The sequence below is a fragment of the Canis lupus genome, chromosome 36 (assembly GCF_003254725.2).
Source record: "Canis lupus dingo isolate Sandy chromosome 36, ASM325472v2, whole genome shotgun sequence".
Taxonomy (NCBI): domain Eukaryota; kingdom Metazoa; phylum Chordata; class Mammalia; order Carnivora; family Canidae; genus Canis; species Canis lupus.
This window is the reverse complement of record NC_064278.1, coordinates 14,878,486-14,896,689: the sequence shown is the minus strand read 5'-3', so window position 1 is coordinate 14,896,689 and position 18,204 is coordinate 14,878,486. Positions and strand designations below refer to the sequence as shown.

The 18,204-nt window shown below is 33.6% G+C and overlaps 1 protein-coding gene across 6 annotated transcripts in view; it reads right to left on the bottom strand.

Moving 5' to 3' along the window:
• Window positions 1-444: 444 nt before the first annotated feature.
• The window catches only part of UBR3 (ubiquitin protein ligase E3 component n-recognin 3), a 224,727-nt gene continuing 206,967 nt past the window's right edge, over window positions 445-18,204 (bottom strand). For all 6 annotated transcript variants that reach the window (XM_025460110.3, XM_025460112.3, XM_025460113.3 and 3 more), the window contains 4 exons: window positions 9,793-9,972; window positions 3,861-4,070; window positions 3,162-3,301; window positions 445-2,865 (listed from right to left, as the gene is read on the bottom strand). In XM_025460110.3, coding sequence (XP_025315895.1) covers window positions 2,748-2,865; window positions 3,162-3,301; window positions 3,861-4,070; window positions 9,793-9,972 — 648 coding nt within the window. In that variant the 3' untranslated portion in view covers window positions 445-2,747. The remainder of the gene's footprint in view (window positions 2,866-3,161; window positions 3,302-3,860; window positions 4,071-9,792; window positions 9,973-18,204) is intronic.

Below are 18,204 nucleotides of genomic sequence, written 5' to 3'. Positions count from 1 at the left end.
AAAAAAAAGGTTTGTGAACACAAATGGATTCCTAGCTGATAACTGCCTGGTGAGCTTCAGGGATGAACACTGTCAATTCCAATAAAATCAAACATCACTCAAAATAAACATTATCATAAAGTCCTTTAGAATTCTGAAGTCTAACTGGAATTTTCAGAAAGCAGCAAGGATTATAGCAGTGTTCCTCAGGTCTGCAAGCTCATTTCCTTCTCCCCAACTTCCAAGAACACACACACATACTTAGCAAAAAGCTTTGCATCCATTTTGAGACAAGGATAGAAGAAACAGGAACTACCTCTGTAAATAAAAGATATAAGGGAAAGCAAACCTTTTATATTTAACTCCACCTTAAAGCAACTTTCCTGCTATGCTCACTTAGATATATTGTTGTCAATACCTTTTAAAAAAAAGAAACATGTATAAGAATTAAACATTTTAAGGACCTTTCACAAACCAAATGACAGTAGGTTTTTATTAACATATCTTACAATGTTGATTATTCCTAGTTTTGTAATCTCTGCTTAATTATAAAGATTGATTTAACCTCTACAGTAATGTACTGTATTTAAATGATCATTCATACAAGATATCACACCAGTACATTTTTTTTGAATAATATACACACATCACTCTAGCTTGGACCTGTTATTTTTAAAAGTGGGCTTATAAATGGGACTTATAAAAGTTATGGGGAAAAAAATTAAAGTTCTAGTTTAGCAGCATGCATGTATGTAATTCAAGTACAATTTTCAACCAAGTGCTTTTTAAAAATTTACTGGTGACTAATTCACCAATATCAAAATAAACACTATCAAATACCCAAATTTTAATGTTAAGGCTAATATTTTCACTTCACATCCATATGCACAATCATAAAACATTCCATTTTAAATATGTAGTAATCAAAGTCTGAATACATTATACCATGTATATATAGCATCAGAGTTTCAAACTGTAGAATTATTCAAGTTCATGAATCCTGTAACAGTATTTACTAGAGATTTAAATTAGCATTTTGCTCTTCAACCACACTTACAAATGGTCTGGTATTCAGAATGACTGATGCAAAAAATATGACAGGCTGAACTTATGATACAGTATTTAAAAAAGTAGCAATGTGTTGGAAAGGACAACTATTTAGTTAAACAGAATCAGTCTTGTCTTTCAGAAAGTTATCTTAATATTTTGGAAATGTATATAAAAATAGCAAGCTATTTCCATGTATTTTATTGTAGAGCTATAGGTAATTTTTTGATGTTTTAAACACATTTGAATATGTACTGTTCTGCTCTATTTTAATGCAAGGCCATCATTTAATGTCCATTTTCACATTCTGTAATGTCATGTCATTCAATAATTTTTAGAACATAGATCTGACTTTATTTTTGTATTTTATCATTAGATGTTTTTTTAGTTTATTTTACATGTAAAAATGTAATTTTATATAACAAGCCATGGAAGTCCAAAGTACCAGGAATTGCTTGATAACACTATATATTAAATAATCATCAAATTACTAAATCATTTGGAAGAAAAATCTTGTTAGCAATATATAACATGCTTTTCTGTAATCTTCCTTCTCTATTTATAGAGTGGGTTTTTAGCTCAATCATTCCCATTCTTACTGATTAAAAAAACTCAACAAACATAAATTGCTTTTCGCAGCAGCTTCTAAGAAGAATGCAGATGCATGGCTCATTCGTGAGGGTCATCACCACTGAGCCTCTTTTTTCCTTTTAGGAAACCAAGCAGAAATAGCAGTGATTATGCTGCACAAATACAATATAGATGAACCTCTTGAGCTGACAGGAAAGTTCCAAAACTAAGCTTCATTTGTGGGTAAGTCTAATAAGCATTTCCAACTCAATCATTTAAACAAAAACTTGGTTGGTAATAAAAGGTGGGCATGCACAAAATCAAAATCTGCCATGTGAACGCTCTTAAAACTTCTGATTTTACAGCAAAACTATTTGTTTATTAATATATCAAGTAATTCACCGACTGAAATGGCAAATTTTGATTTTTAATGACTCCCTTCCCCAACCACGCATATGTCCCCCAAAATGTACTGTATTATATTAACAGCAGCTATCTACTTATTTTACAACTATTTCAATTATTTACCTGGGGAGAATATTTATGAAATTCCTGAGAATGAATTAAGTTTTCAGCAAAGCCTTAAACTTTTAACAGATTCCTCACAATAAGAAAAAATTTTAAAGTCCTACTATTAGACCAACTTTTACTATACAATATTTCACATAAATCATGTTTTACATTTTTTTCTAATTACATACAGCAAAAATCTCAAATCAACACAAGAATGGGAGAGGGAAAGGATGCATTGTGTTTAGCAGATGCAAATTAAAACACACAGATATAAAGAAGCAGTAAAACTTTAAATAAATCACACCCACTCTAAGTATCAATGAATAGCTGATATGCATTGCTGGGAGAATCATTTTTAAATGATTTTGTCAACAAGTTGTGCTTCTTATTAATTGTGGACTTAAAAAAAAAAAGGACCACTAAAGAATGATTTAACTTGTTGTTACGTTCTCCAGATATTTAAAAAATTTTTTATTATACCATTAATGTGATTACCAAGCACCTAATTTTGGAAAGGCTTTATAATATATGTTTTCTTTTTCTCCTTCAGCAAAAGCGTTAATCCTCCAAATTAAGGTAAAGCTTATTGTTGATAAATTCTTAATGAAAATGATATAATGCAATGCTGAGGTGGTGAGTCACAGTCCATTGTAATGTGGACCCCATCTTTTATTGATGTGATCAAAAGTATGAGAAATCCACTGTTGCTCAAGAACTTTGTATCTTTCCTTACAAATGTAGAGAGGTTTGCCTCGCCTAAAATAAAAAGGAAAGAAAGGTGTTAAAGTTATTTAATCCAATGAAGATTTCACACATACTTTTAAAAAACAGATTCTTAATGGCAAAAATCTCACACAGTGGTTTGGTTTATTTCATATTTCCTTAGCATGTGGATGTGGAAACTATCTCAAAAACTAAAAAGAGCTTAAAATTAATGACTGTCAGAATTTCTTAATATAAAAAAATATTATTACAATTACAAAGCCAGGAATGGAGCATTGTCCTCTAATCAAACTTCAATAAACATTCAAACATATGCATGCGTATCTAACCTAAGATCTCGATCTTCTTCTCCATGAGCATCCAAATACACAGAACCCCAGAGGCAGAAGCGGTGTCCTCTAATGATGATAATCACTGATGCATTGATCAAAAGGAAAATCCCCGTTCCAGCACCACAGTTCTGAGAATGCTAAAAAATTAAAAATACATCAATGATATTCATAATCAAATGGACTTCATAAGAAAATCAAGAATGCCTTAGTTAAATATCATATAAATAATACTGAAAATTTTTGTTTTTAATAAGATTTCATCTAAGTTAAACTTACAATTTCATTCTTAACACTAGATTAATAATACATTAGGAGGAATGTGGGTAAGGATTATCTAGGAAAGCAATTAAGAGCCAACGTAAACCAGATTCAGAGGCTGGCATCCACAATAGCAGGTTTGACTACTGTTTCATTGCCCAACATTTAAAAACCCATGCAATGGCTTAAGAAAAGTTTTGTACTTAAGAAAAGTTTTACTCACTTAAATAAAGCCCTGGGTGTTTTTTTTGTTTTTGTTTTTTTAAACCCTTCTATTGGATTAAAAAGAACAAAAGAACAAGAATGAAATCCTTGTGTACTGTGTATTTACTTCAAAGAATAGTTAATGTGAAGAGCTGGCTTAACTACATATACCACATTTCAATGTGATAGTAGATTTGGGTTTTCATAAATTTTATATTATTTACTACTGCTTACCAATACACATTCACAGTAACTTTGTTGCTTGCAGCAAAGTCCTTTCAGGCACACAAAAGTACCACAAACAAGGCAAACAGCAGGATCTTTAGGAACCTTAGTGCAGACACTACAGGTTTTTCTATGGTAGTACTGAAAAATGGTGTTATAATTCTCAGGCAACTGGAGCAGGTGTGGTAATTTCCATCTTGCCTCTTGGATAAGCAAGGCCTAAAATAAAATCCAAAAATATTCATTAGTCCTATAAACTTAAGTCACTAACACAAAATGCTTGTATTTTAAAGGCCTTTTGTCTTTATAAGGAAGAAACATCTGTCTCTAAGTATGTGACTTATTTTCTTTAATAATCTCTCATTTCCATTTTACAAATGACTTAAATAGTACTTCAATAATTACCAATCTCTATTTTAACATTTTGACAATATGATGTCAGTTTTCAGATTAAGCACCCTGAAACATTTAAACTTGTCGTTACCCTAAGAGAAAAATACTAAACATAAATAAGAATGCATGGGAAATATATCTAGATGTACTTGTTTTTAAATATGCTTAATGTAAAATTTTATTTTATTTTTATTTATTTATTTTTTTTGCTTAATGTAAAATTTTAAATAAACACTTTTAAAAATCAAGTTTTGATCTTTCTTGGATAAAAAAATTTTACTGGCCTTTCTTAAGGTAATGTCATAGTTATAGCCCCTTATTTTTATCTCAATATTTTATAATTTAGAATCTCCTTCTTAGAAAATGTAAAATCTTCTCATACCACAATCTGTTAAGGCCTTTTGTATCCATATGTGCTAAGGCTACAACTCTTCATAAATTTTCTGCTACAAGTATGAAAACAATGCCAAATTAGTTAAGTTTCCCTGTAGAATATACTAAATTCATTATTTGCAGTTGTACAATACTGGTAATAGCACTAATTTTTTTCTAAATGCCTCTCCAGGGATCCCTGGGTGGCGCAGCGGTTTGGCGCCTGCCTTTGGCCCAGGGCGTGATCCTGGATACCTGGAATCGAATCCCACATCAGGCTCCCGGTGCATGGAGCCTGCTTCTCCCTCTGCCTGTGTCTCTGCCTCTCTCTCTCTCTCTCTCACTGTGTGCCTATCATAAATAAATAAAAATTAAAAAAATAAAAAAATAAATAAATGCCTCTCCATTAACACTTAAAATAGATAAAATGTAGTATGAATCTATTAGCTCAAGACACTGTATAGATATCAGGCAACTCATGTGGTGATCATTTCACATTACCTACAACCATAATCTATTTAAATTGATGTAGTAGTTAAGTAGTCAGCTTGGCGTTTATCAATAAGTTCATGGACAAAGTGGCCATGGAAGCAAGGATAAGGACAATATATGGGCTTACAATATGCTATTTGCCTGTATTCAGTGCCCAAACCAGACTGCAAAGATTGCATATTCTGTAATGGGTTGATTATATTGCAATCTTCCATTAGTGGAAAGAACAGCAGTTTGTCCTCACTGAACTTGATCTCTATCTAGATTAGGTTGTAAATTACCCAGTAGCTCACACCACATGGTCTTAAAGAATTTTCTTCGTTAAGAGAGATATAAGGCAATAGGTGGATGTCTATGGAATTAACTGTTCCTAACATATATTCAAACATCTGACAAAACTGTTGATCTTTTAAATGATGAACTACTTTGCTGATAAATTTTTAGATGGTACCAGTTGGGAGAAAATAACTATAAAATGAGGTATATGTTCCTACAGAATGAAGTACATGGTCTAAACTAGCAACCAGTATATATGGGTGATCACTTTCTCACAGATGAAATTCATCAGTTTAGAAACCTAGAAACCAGGGAGTGCAAAGTGGTTTGGCACATCTCATGATTACACCTAAGAATTCAGTTTTTTATTTCTGTTTCCTGCTATTCTGGATTGTTCTGTGGTTTTAGGACCATCCTAAAAAAGTTGTGTATTATCCTCCAGCAGAGGATAGGATAATAGTTTTACTGAATTGGAAACTAAACATCATCTGGCCATTTTTAGGTTCCCCATATCACTAGGAGAAGAATGGAATGGCTTATAGCATTGTCTGGAGGGACTGACCCTAACTATCAAGAAGAAAAGAAATATTGCTCTACAATTAGCAGCAGTATATTTTGAACTTAGAGATCCACCCATCACTCGCCATGTCCCAAAGCTTGAAAGGAAAAAATTTAATACAAAACTATTAGGCCTTAATATAAGCAAGATAGAACCAAATCACCAGAAGCTCAGACTTCTCAGAATAAAGTCTAGTTCACATACTTGGTCAAATAAATATAAACTGTCAAGGTTCTGGTCAAAGAAGGTCTAAGAAGAAAGTCATATATTTGACTATATATTAGCTACAGCTTTATGACCACTTGTAAATGTTCTGGCTTAGGTGGTATTTATTCTTGCAATATGTTCCATTCTCTTCTTCTTTCACTTAATTATGGAATTCAGGGTGATAAGCTGCTAATTAAAATTTTCCAGGCCACCAGGGTGTAAATACAACAAATCACAGAAAGAATGGACATCTCTCAGAGCCTCTGAATTCAGAGAGGTCTGGTAATCTAACTGTTGGGTGTGACTTCAGGTTGCGTACTTGGGAAAGTGGTAGATGCATTTGTGATTATGAATGGAATGGTTACATCATTTTGAACAGGGGAAGAAGTGAAACTGTGAATGAGCATAAAGAATGTCTATGTGCTAACAGGTAAGATATGAAGACAGTGTTGGTTATTTATGTTTTTCAATTTGTCTATCAACCTTATCTGCTTTTTTTTTTTTTTTAGATTTTATTTATTTATTCATGAGAGACACAGAGAGAGAGAGAGGCAGAGCACAGGCAGAGGGAGAAGCAGGCTCCACGCAGGGAGCCCAACACCGGACTCAATCCCGGAACCCCAGGATCACAAGTCAGGCTGAAGGCGGCGCTAAACTGCTGAGCCACCCAGGCTGCCCCCTTATCTGCCTTTTATATTATTAACAGTATTACAAGTATTTTTGGAAAATAATCTCCTTTCTGGTTCCATCAGGTTTGATAGGACCGCTCTATCACAAGATCTTGCCTCATCACAAGGGTGTACATAGGATGCAAATTATGCCAACTGGATCCTTCCTCCCAGGAATATCAATCTTGAGCACCACATGGAAGAAAGGAAAGTGGTTCAGGTGCAGTTATCCAGTGGTAGCACTTCAGAGAAAACACACCAAAACTGTCTGTGCAATCCAACTGTATGTCTGTGACCAAAGAATCTTAGCTGATACAAAAAATTAGAAGCAGTAACTCAATTTTTCAAGGTTATTTTTGTTGGACTATTCAGCTCCAGTCACTGTTTATATCTTGTTCAAATTTAAAATTCCAAGTAAAGAAAATCTGGTTGGCCTGGTCAGAGTGAGGATTAGAGATAGAACAGAGTGGAGCAGGGACAAGAGTAGGGATGCAGGTCAGATGGGAGTGCATTCAAATAACTGGTAAAAATTCTGCCTAAGTAGAAATAAACAAATGACTACTGTATGGCTATAAAACAGATCCTTATCACTCAATTTTACAAAACGATTATTTTAAAATGATAAATTCTTATTTTCCATCAATATCCATACCAATAATCATACATCTAACATGTAAGCTTGTTATTACACTATCAAATGAGTTAATGTGTATTTATTGCTTAACCCATGACTCCTATGAAGACAAAAACTTTAAGGACACTCATCACTTTCTCCTGTCCTGGTTCTACAATTATACCCATCTCTTATGCCTAGTCATTCCTTATAGGTTTTCAGATATCAATATCTAACTTCAGATTCCAGTTATAATCTGAAAATAAAGAAATTACTAGATAGAAAAAGATTTTTATACATAATATACAAAGTTCAATTAAGGTCTTGATATTGTCTTTCCTTCAAAAAAAAGGAGCGGTATAAAATGAGATACGATCTCCTTAAGGATTTTAATAAAAAACGGAAATGAACAAAAGCAGAAACACTTATTATTTATGCTTACCTTGCCTTTATTATTCACTGTCTTAAAGATTAAGTCTAGTCTGACATCTCTACCTAAAATACTAATCTTTTATTGTCTCTTGATGTTAAAATTAAAATTCTCATTTTCCCTGAAACATGGCTTTTCTTTCACCAGTTCTATTTCTACCTATGAGATCATCCCACCAGTTAACCATTCCACAAATATTTATTAGGTGACTATTCTATATTGGTACTTTCTAGGAACTAAGAACTCAAGGAAAAGTCAGGAACAATTTTTGCTTTTGGAGCCTCCACTCAGACATATTAAACAAAAAAAAAGTGATAAATATGGTGACTATTATAGGTCATCGCAAAAATACTGTCATACAGCACACAACAGAGGGAGCGGATTAGAACTAAAAGAAGATGGATTATCAGCCAGACCTTTATAGAAAAGGTACATTTATCATAGCCTTGATGAGTGATTAATTCAACAGGAGAAGGGTAGGAAAATTGCTTTAGATAAAAGTAACAGCAATAAGCAATAACATAGATGTTTAAAAATATACAGCACACCTAAGAAACATTCTTCTCTGGTTTGACCAAGGTGATAGTAGGGGAGTGGTTTGGATGAGGTTAGAAAGGCAAGCCAGATGGTGAAAATCCCTGAATGCCATGCAAAGACTTCCATAGGCAATGGGGCACTATCAATGGTGTTTTATTATTTTTTATTATTTTTTTAAGATTTTGTTTATTTATTCATGACCGACACAGAGAGAGAGAGAGAGAGAGGCAGAAACACAGGCAGAGGGAGAAGCAGGCTCCATACAGAGAGCCTGAACATGGGACTCAATCCCGGGTCTCCAGGATCACACCCCTGAAGGCAGCACTAAATCACTGGGCCACGGGGGCTCCCCTCAACGGTGTTTTAAGCAGGATCAGATTTCTATCAGAACTATGTCTACTAGTTATTATTCTTTTAATGCTTTGAGTTCAGATCTTAAAGTCAAGTACATCTGGTCATCAAGTCCTATATATTTTTCTCAGATGTCTCTTGCCTTGGTTATAGTCTGTCTAATTTCTACTATCAGAATAATAGGCCAGATTTTCTTCACCACGTAAATAATTTCTGGCTTCCCTCTCTCCTTACTTCAATTTACCTACTAAAAAGCTATCTAAATTACCTCCCTAAAACACTATCATCACATTATTCAATTTTTCAAAAACCGTAGTTCTACCTATAGAGGAAAATCTGAGCATCAAACCATGGCATTCATAGCCACCTCCCACTGCCTCCACCCTACCTTTCCAATTCGCTCATCTCTAATATAAAACCTTACACGGGCCCAGCTGGCAGCACAGGCACGCAACTTTTACAGTTAAAGACTGGCCTTTTAAATCTGCTACTCCAAATCTTTGATTTTTTTTTAATATTTTATTTATTCATGATAGACACAGAGAGAGAAAGGAGAGAGAAAGAGAGAGAGAGAGAATGGCAGAGGGAGAAGCAGGCTCCATGCAGGGAGCCGGATGTGGGACTCGATCCTGGGTCTCCGGGATCACGCCCTGGGCCAAAGGCGGCGCCAAACCGCTGGGCCACCCGGGCTGCCCCAAATCTTTGATTTTTATGTGACAGTTCTCTTTCCAATAAGTTACAAGTTCCTTGTCTATCTTAAAATTCCTCTGTATCTTTCAAGTCTATGATTGTTTAAGACATTCAATAAAACCTGATGACCTAAAACAAGCCAAAAGTAGATTAATAACTTAGCTTTGTTAACTGAAATATTTTTGCTTTTACACTTATAAATATTATATAAGTAAACCATTTTTCAATATAATTAGTTTAATAAATGCTGCCAAGAATAGATGACCTGAAATTTATAATTCTTCATTATTCTCTTACCCTATTAGCATATCACCACTGTGACAAAGTAGGTAATACTACTCTTTTTTACATACCTTTCCTTGTTCTGCATGTCTTTCAGTAAATGAATTTATCTCAAAACACCACTGAGATATAATATCAAATGCTGGAACTGGCCAATCCAGACAGGAGGCACTGATGAATGGATGTTCTGTTTGGTAAAACGTTGGCAGAAGTCCCAAGCAGCTGGAAAGAACTGAAAATTCTTCTTCTTCCTTTTAGACATGAAATAGAAAATTCTCAAGGCATTTTGTAAAGAACATTTTGCATTATAGATAATTTAAATACATCTTCATTGATTACTTTTGGACAGTAAGAAAATTTTCTTACCTGAGTCAACTAAAGGAAAGTAAAGAGAGAAGAGGCAAAGGAGAGAATAGGTTCCCAGCCGTATATCCAAATATCCCCATAGTATTTCTCTTTAAGTCTTAAATGCCATAGCATCTGCTTCTTCTATATATTTATTTTTAAAATAGTGCTGTCATATTTCTCATGAATACAGTCTACAGAATCTAACCACTCTATAAGAACAAATGTTTTTGTGGCAAAGGGAGAGTGACTTCTGGTTAAAAAGACACAGGCTGTCAGTGTGGATGAAGAACAACAGTAAAAACATGGAATTGACAAGATGCAGTACAAAACAATTTGCCTAGACCCTTAATGAGTGTGAAACAAAGTCATTTTTTAAAAGAGGGTGGACTTTCTAAGAATTTGAGAGATGTAAGTACCAGCTAAGCTGAAGTTTTATTCAGTAATAACAACAGAAATAACCAAAAAAATCAGTGAGCCAAGGACTAATTTCCTGAGTTTTAAAGGAGTTTGTTAGTCTTATAAACACTAAAATATACTTCCCAGCCCTTCTTTATTTAACTAAAAGACTATTTAGGAGGCTAATATGTTTACTTCCCCTGGTCTACTGGATCAATTCCTATCATCCTTCAAATTCCAGTTCCCCAGGGAATCCTTTCCTGATCAAACCTAATAGCACCTTAGATCACTCCGCTCCATTCAGATAAAGTTAATCCTCCATACTTTGTAAACACTTCTCTACTTGTGTTTATATTTTCTATTAATTAATTTAAAAATAAATTAGCATTTATTGTAAGACTGTACGAGTAGTCCCTGGGGGTAAGGGCTCTGTCCTCCCAGTTCTTCACACATTATAGACATTCTAAAAACATCTGTTTGTAAAACTGAACTAATTATGTAGATTAAGTACAAAATTCTAAATGGTGCTACAAAGAGAAAAAAAATAATATGCAGGCTGAAAAAAATGTAAATTTTTATAATCTTAGAAATAAGGTTATACATCTCCTACTTATACAGCTACATAAAGAAGGCTTTTTAAAAAGCAACTTTACTGAGATGCAGTATATATACCATAAAATTCACATACTTTTAAGTGTAGTTCAATTAATTTCAGCAAATGTATAGTCAGGTAACTACTACTACAATAAAACTTTAGAACTATTCCATGCCCTCCCAAAATTTTGCTTGTGCCTATATGCAATCAATTCCAGCCCCAAGCAATCACTAATCCTGCGTCATTATAGTTTTGGATTTTTAAAAGCTTTCATATTAATAGAATCAAACAGTATATGTGTGTATGTGTGTGTATATTTATATCTATATTTGTGCCTGGCCTGCTTTTACTTAGCATAATATTTTGAGATTCATTCATGTTATTGTATCAGCAGTCCATTCCTTTTTACTGCTGAGTAGTATTCCAGTGTATGGATATACCAACATTTGTTCACATATTCACCTGCTGATGAATTCTGGGTTTACACTTTTTACGACCACAAATTAAACTGTTTTAAACATTTATGTAAAAGTCTTCATGTGAACATATGTTCTCATTTCTTTTGGTAGACACCTAGAAGTAGAATCGTTGGGTTGTATAGTAAGTGCATGCTCCGCTTTTTAAAGAAATTGCCAAACGTTTTTCAAATTTGACTATACCATTTTGCATTATTACCAGCAATGACTCAGAGTTCCAGGTACCCCAAATTCTCATCAATAACCGTGACATTAATTTGTACTCTTCTAATCAAAAATGATGGTGAACACATTTTCATGTACTTGTGGGTCATTTATATAATTCTTATAAGAGAAGTGCTTGTTCAAATTTTATGCTCACTTCATGTTTTTTGTTTTCTTATTGAATTATAATCTTGATATATTCTGGATATAAGCCTTTTTCAATATATATATTATTTTTCAATATATTTTTAAATTGAGATTTTTTTGTATACTATAAAATTAACTTAAACATGTATAATTTAGTATATCACAAAATTGTGCAACCATCACAAACTAATTCCAGAATATTTTCATCACCCTATTCTAAATGGAATTTTTAAAAATTTTATTTTCAGATTGCTCATCACTAGTACAAAGAAATAAAATAGACTTTTTTTGTACATAGATCATATATGCTACAAACTTCCTGAACTTATTAGCTCTAATAATTTTTTGGAGATCCCTTCTAATTTTCCACATATAAGATCATCTCATTTGCAAATAGACATTATTTTACCTCTTCTTTTCCAATCTAGATGCTGTTTATTCCTTTTTCTTGCCTAACTGCTCTTTCTAGAGCTTCTAATTCAATGTTAAAAAGCGATAAGGGCAGCCATCCTTGTCTTGTTCCTGATCTTAGAGGGCAAGCTTTCTATCCTTCAGTATTATGATGTTAGCTATAGTTTTTTCCATGCATGCCCTTTATCAGGTTGAAAAAATTCTTTTCTTTTCCTTGTTTTTTTAGTGTTTTTACCAAGATCAGGTGTTGAATTTTGTCAAACATTTTTTGACTACTGAGATGATCATATGCTTTTAAAAAATCAACTTTATTATAATAATGTGAATTAAATTAACAATATTTTTGTTGCTGAACCAATTATACACTCCTAGGATAAATCCATTTGGCTATGGTGTATTATCCTTTTCTTTCTTTCTTTTTTTTTTTAAGATTTTATTTATTTATTCATGAGAGACACACAGAGAGAGAGGCAGAGACACAGGCAGAGGGAGAAGCAGGCTCCATGCAGGGAACCTGACGTGGGACTTGATCCCAGGTCTCCAGGATCACACCCTGGGCCCAAGGTGGCGCTAAACCGCTGAGCCACCCAGGCTGCCCGTATTATCCTTTTCTATTGGTAATATATTTTTAAAGCTTTTGCTTCTATGTTCATGGAAGATCTGGGTTGGTAGTTTTCTCATGATTCCTGGTTTGAGTATCAGGATAAAATTGGCCTAATAAAGTTTGGATTGTTCCTTCTTTCTCTGTTTTCTGAAGGTTTGTATGTATGGATACAATTTCTTCCTTAAATATTCACAGAATTCACCATGATGTTATCTTTGTTGGTATAAAGTTGTTGACTTCTCTTTTTGGAAGAATAATAATCAAAGAAGCTTAATAAGCTAATTAAACTTTCTTACTTGATACAGATCTAGCCAAGATTTTCTATTTCTTCTTGAGGCAGTTTTAGTAATTTTCATTTTTCAAGAAATTTGTCCATTTCATCTACATGATCAAATTTGTTGGCAAATGTTATTCATAATATTCTCTTATGGTTCTGTAGGGATTTTTCTCCTTCATTCCTGATATTGATAATTTGTACCTTCTCTCTCTTTTTCTTATCCATCTAGTGAGGAGTCTGGCTCCTGGTTAAAAATCTGTGTGATTTTTTTCAGGCCTAACTATAGACAATTTACGAAGTTTTTACTTCACAGGCTTTGTGGGTTGAAACTGCCCTCCCTACATCAGACTCAATACATAACCAATGCATTGAAGTCTCTGAAGGAATTTATAGTTAGGGTCTCAGGACCACCTCCCCCAGTCACATTATTTCACATATTTACATTCCTAGCTCTGGTACCTTTATTCCTAGGCTTCTTTATCTGAAGCCTTGGGAAGGAGTTTCTTCTACTCTTATCCCTTCCCCTGACCTTTTTCTACCTCAGAGCCCATAAACTACCAAAGCCTTTTATTTGGGGGCTCCTTTAACATCTCCCCACATCTGTGCTGATCCACTTGATCCTCAGTTGGTGTGCCATTTCATTCCACGAGGGTAGATGGAACAGGAGGAACTGGCATCTTCCCTGGTTTTAGCCTCTTACTTATACCATGACAGTAAGTGATTAGAGACTCAACTCTCTCACTTTTGGCTTGTTGCTTTAATCAGCTACTCTGACACCTACACCTAGTAACTCAGCTCTCTCTCTTCCAGTTCAGCTGAGCTCCTAACGTTTAGGTTTACCTATTTTACTGATCTTTGCAAAATCAACCAGATGTTGATTTTCTCTATTCTACATAACTACTTCATTGACTTCTGTTCTGACTTTAAAATTTCCTTTCTTTTACTTGCTTTGGTCCAACTTGCCCTATTTCTAGCTTCATAAAGTAGGAATTTAAATGAATGACTTGAGAACTTTCTTCTTTTAAATATAAGCACTTGAAGCTATATCTCTTCAAGAATTTAGTGGCATTCCACTTTTTTGCTATGCTGTTTTCATTTTCACTCAGTTTAAGTATTTTCTAATTTCCTCAGAATTTCTGCTTCGATATATAACTTATTCAAAAGTATGTTGCCTAATTCCCACACATTTGGGAATTTCCATATTTTTTTATTATTGATTTTAATTTAATTTTTATGTGGTCAGAAAATATGTTTTATGATTTCAACTCTTATAAATTTATTGATACTTGTATTACGGCTTGGTATATGATATATTCTCATGAACATTCAATGTGCTTGTAAAAAAAATATGCATTCTGCTATTGTCTGGTTAAGTATTCTACAGATGTTAATGACACCACCTTGACTGATAGTATTGTTCAGGTTTCATTTATACTGTGTCTCCTTATTAGTGACTAGTAAGAAAGAACACTGATGTCTCCAGCTATAACTGTTGATTTGTCTATTCTTTCAATTCTGTCAATTTCTATTTATGCAATTTGGGGTTTTATGCACATATATTTTTAAATGTTATATCTTCTGCTGTATTGAGAGAGGGCATTTATTTCTATGTAAGGCACAAAAATAATCTGAGAAAAAAGGAGTACCAATGGTAGAAAAATAGCAATATTTTTCAACTTTATGATAGGAAATCCAACAATGAATAAAAATTAACAAAGATCTACATAAATGCATTTTTTTCTCCTGGGATTCATAGACTATTTCAGGATTACTTGGCTTATCTTTATACAGCAGATGTTGAGCCCAAATGTGGGTCACTAAAATGAGAGAAACCATAGCTAAGGAAAAATTTATGAAAGAAGAACAAAATAAAAGTTTCTCACTTGATTTAGATAAAATAGAGTGGCAGATTATTGTAAACAAGGAAAAGTCATGAGATACTTTTTTTTCAAGATCAAAGAGTAAATTATCTTTTTACTTGTTTTCATTTTCTAGTTTCATTTTCAAAATAAGAATTATGTAACAAGTAAGTTATAGTAAAAGAAATAAAGTGGCTCCTAATATGAAAATGCTCAAGCTTAGGAGAAATGCTAATTAAAACTACATTGAGATATATTTTACTCAGACAAAAGATCTAGAGGCAAAGATCAAATAGTCTGAAAACATGATTAAGGAAACTCATATATTATTATTAATGTAACTGATACAATTTCAGTGAAGGGCAGTTTGGTAATAACCATCAGAACTACAAATGTATGTAAAAGCTGAAATAGCAAACCACTTCAAAGAATTTATTCTACCAATACAATTGAAAACATGCAAAATAATTTGCATGTACTATGATTCGTTGTTGTATCATTTATAAATAGCAAAGAATTAGAAATAACCTAAATGTTTACTAATAGAGGACTGATTAAATACATCCTGGTGCATCATACAATGAAATATTCTGAATCTGTAAAACAAAATGAGGAAGGTCTTCATACGTTGAATATGAAATTATCTCTAAGATACACTCTTAAGTGAAAAAATGCAAGCTGCAGAATATGTAAAAAGAGGACTAAAGAAAAAACACACACCTCTACACACATATTTTTTGGTAGATGTATAAAACGTGTCTGGAATAATACAGAGGAAACTGATAGCAGTTGATGATGACTAAGTGTCTAGGGAAAGGGGTAAAACAGTAATTTCTTTTATAGAAAATGACACAAAGAAATAGACATTCCATGCTCATGCATTGGAAGAATAAATATTGTTAAAATGTCTATACCACCTAAAGCAATCTACACATTTAATACAATCTCTATCAAAATACCAACAGTATCTTTCACAGAAGTAGGACAATCGATCCTAAAATTTGTATGGAACCACAAAAAAACCCAAATAGCCAAAGCAACCTTGAAAAAGAAAAGCAAAACTAGAGCTGTCACAATTCCGGACTTCAGGTTATATTATAAAACTGTCATGATCAAAACAGTGTGGTACTGGCACAAAAATAGACACATAGATCAATAGAACAGAATAGAAAACCTAGAAATGAACCCACAACTTTATGGTCAATTAATCTTTAACAAAGCTGGAAAGAATATCCAATAGGAAAAAGACAGTCTCTTCAACAAATGGTGTTGGGAAAATTGGACAGCAATATGCAAAAGTATTAGACCATTTTCTCACACAAAAACAAATTAAAAACATATTAAAGAGTTAAATGTAAGAGCCAAAACCATAAAAATCCTAGAGGATAACATAGGCAGTAATTTCTCTGACATCAACAACAGCAACTTCTTCCTAGCTATATCTCCCAAGACAAGGGAAACAAAAGCAAAAATAAACTATTGGGACACTTCATCAATATAAATCTCCTGCACAGCAAAGAAAATAATCAACAAAACAAAAAAGGCAATCTACATAAAGGGAGAAGATTTGTAAATGACCTATCTGATAAAGGGTCTAAATCCAAAATCTATAAAGAATTTATACAACTCAACACCTAAAAAACAAACAGTCCAATTAAAAAATTGGCAGAAGACATGGATTGGTATTTTCCCAAAAAACACACCCAGATGACCAACAGACACACAAAACGACGCTCAACATCACTCATCATCAGGGAAATACAAGTTTGAGAATGAGATATCACCTCACACCTGTCAGAATGGCTGAAATCAACAACACAAGAAACAACAGGTATTGGCAGGGTGTCTGGGTGGCTCAGTCAGTTGAGTGTCTGCATTTGGCTCAAGTCATGATCCCAGGGGTCCTGGGATCAAGCTCCACATCGGGCTCCCTGCTCAGCAGAGAACATGCTTCTTCCTCTCCCTCTGCTGCTCCCCCTGCTTATACTTTCTTCTTATGTCAACTAAATAAATAAAAACTTAAAAAAGAAAGAAACAAACAGCAAGTATTGGCAAGGATTTGGAGAAAGGGGAACCCTCTTGTACTGCTGGTAGGAATGCAAACTGGTAAAGCTGCTCTGGAAAACAGTATGACATTCTTCAAAAAGTTAAAAAGTGAACTACGCTATGATCCAGCAATTATACTACTAAGTATTTACCTAAAAAATATGAAAATATTGATTCAAGGGGATACATACACCCTGATGTCTATAGCAACATTATCTACAATAGCCAAATTATGGAAACAGCCCAAGTGTCCAATGACTGATGAATGGTAAAGAAGATGTGGTCTGTATGTATGTGTGTGTGTGTGTGTGTGTGTGTGTGTGTGTGTAATGGAATATTACTCAGCCATAAAAAGAATGAAACCTTGCCATGTGCAAGGCCATGGGTGGAGCTAGAGAGTATTATGCTAAGTGAAATAAGTCAGTCAGAGAAAGACAAATACCACATGATTTCACTCATATGTGGAATTTAAGAAACAAAACAAGGGGACATAGTGAGGAGAAAAGAGGCAAACTAAGAAACAGACTCTTAAAAAGGACAACAAACTGATGGTTACCAGAGGGTAGGTAGATGAGGGGGATGAGTCAAAGAGGTGATGGGGATTATATACATAAGCAAATATAAATACCACTCTCTCTCCCCTATCTGCCATTTAATACAAGCATGCCTTGCCTTTGGTTACTTAATATATCTTTGAGATTTTTCCACATTAGTACATAGAAAACCTTTTCTTTTCTGTAGAATATTCCATTGTATGAATAAACTACAATTTACTTAACCAAGTTCCCATTGATCGATATTTGAGATGTTTTAATTTTTTTTGCCATTTCAGTATGTCTATTCAGCTATCAGTAAATTGATTACCCTATTATTGTACTATAAGAGACATCTATAGGTGGAGTACAGTCATAATTACATGAGATTGAAATAGAATATAACATGCAATATTTTAGTGGTTTTTACAGACTTAATAGTAGAAGAAAATTACCTGTATTCCTCAAAAAATGCTTTGTGTTGCAAGCAGCAGCACAGCTCAGATGTTAACAGTGCGGATTTGGCATCCAGACTAAATGTGTTCAAATCCTGGCTGCTTTAAATACTAGCTGTGAATCCTGAGCAA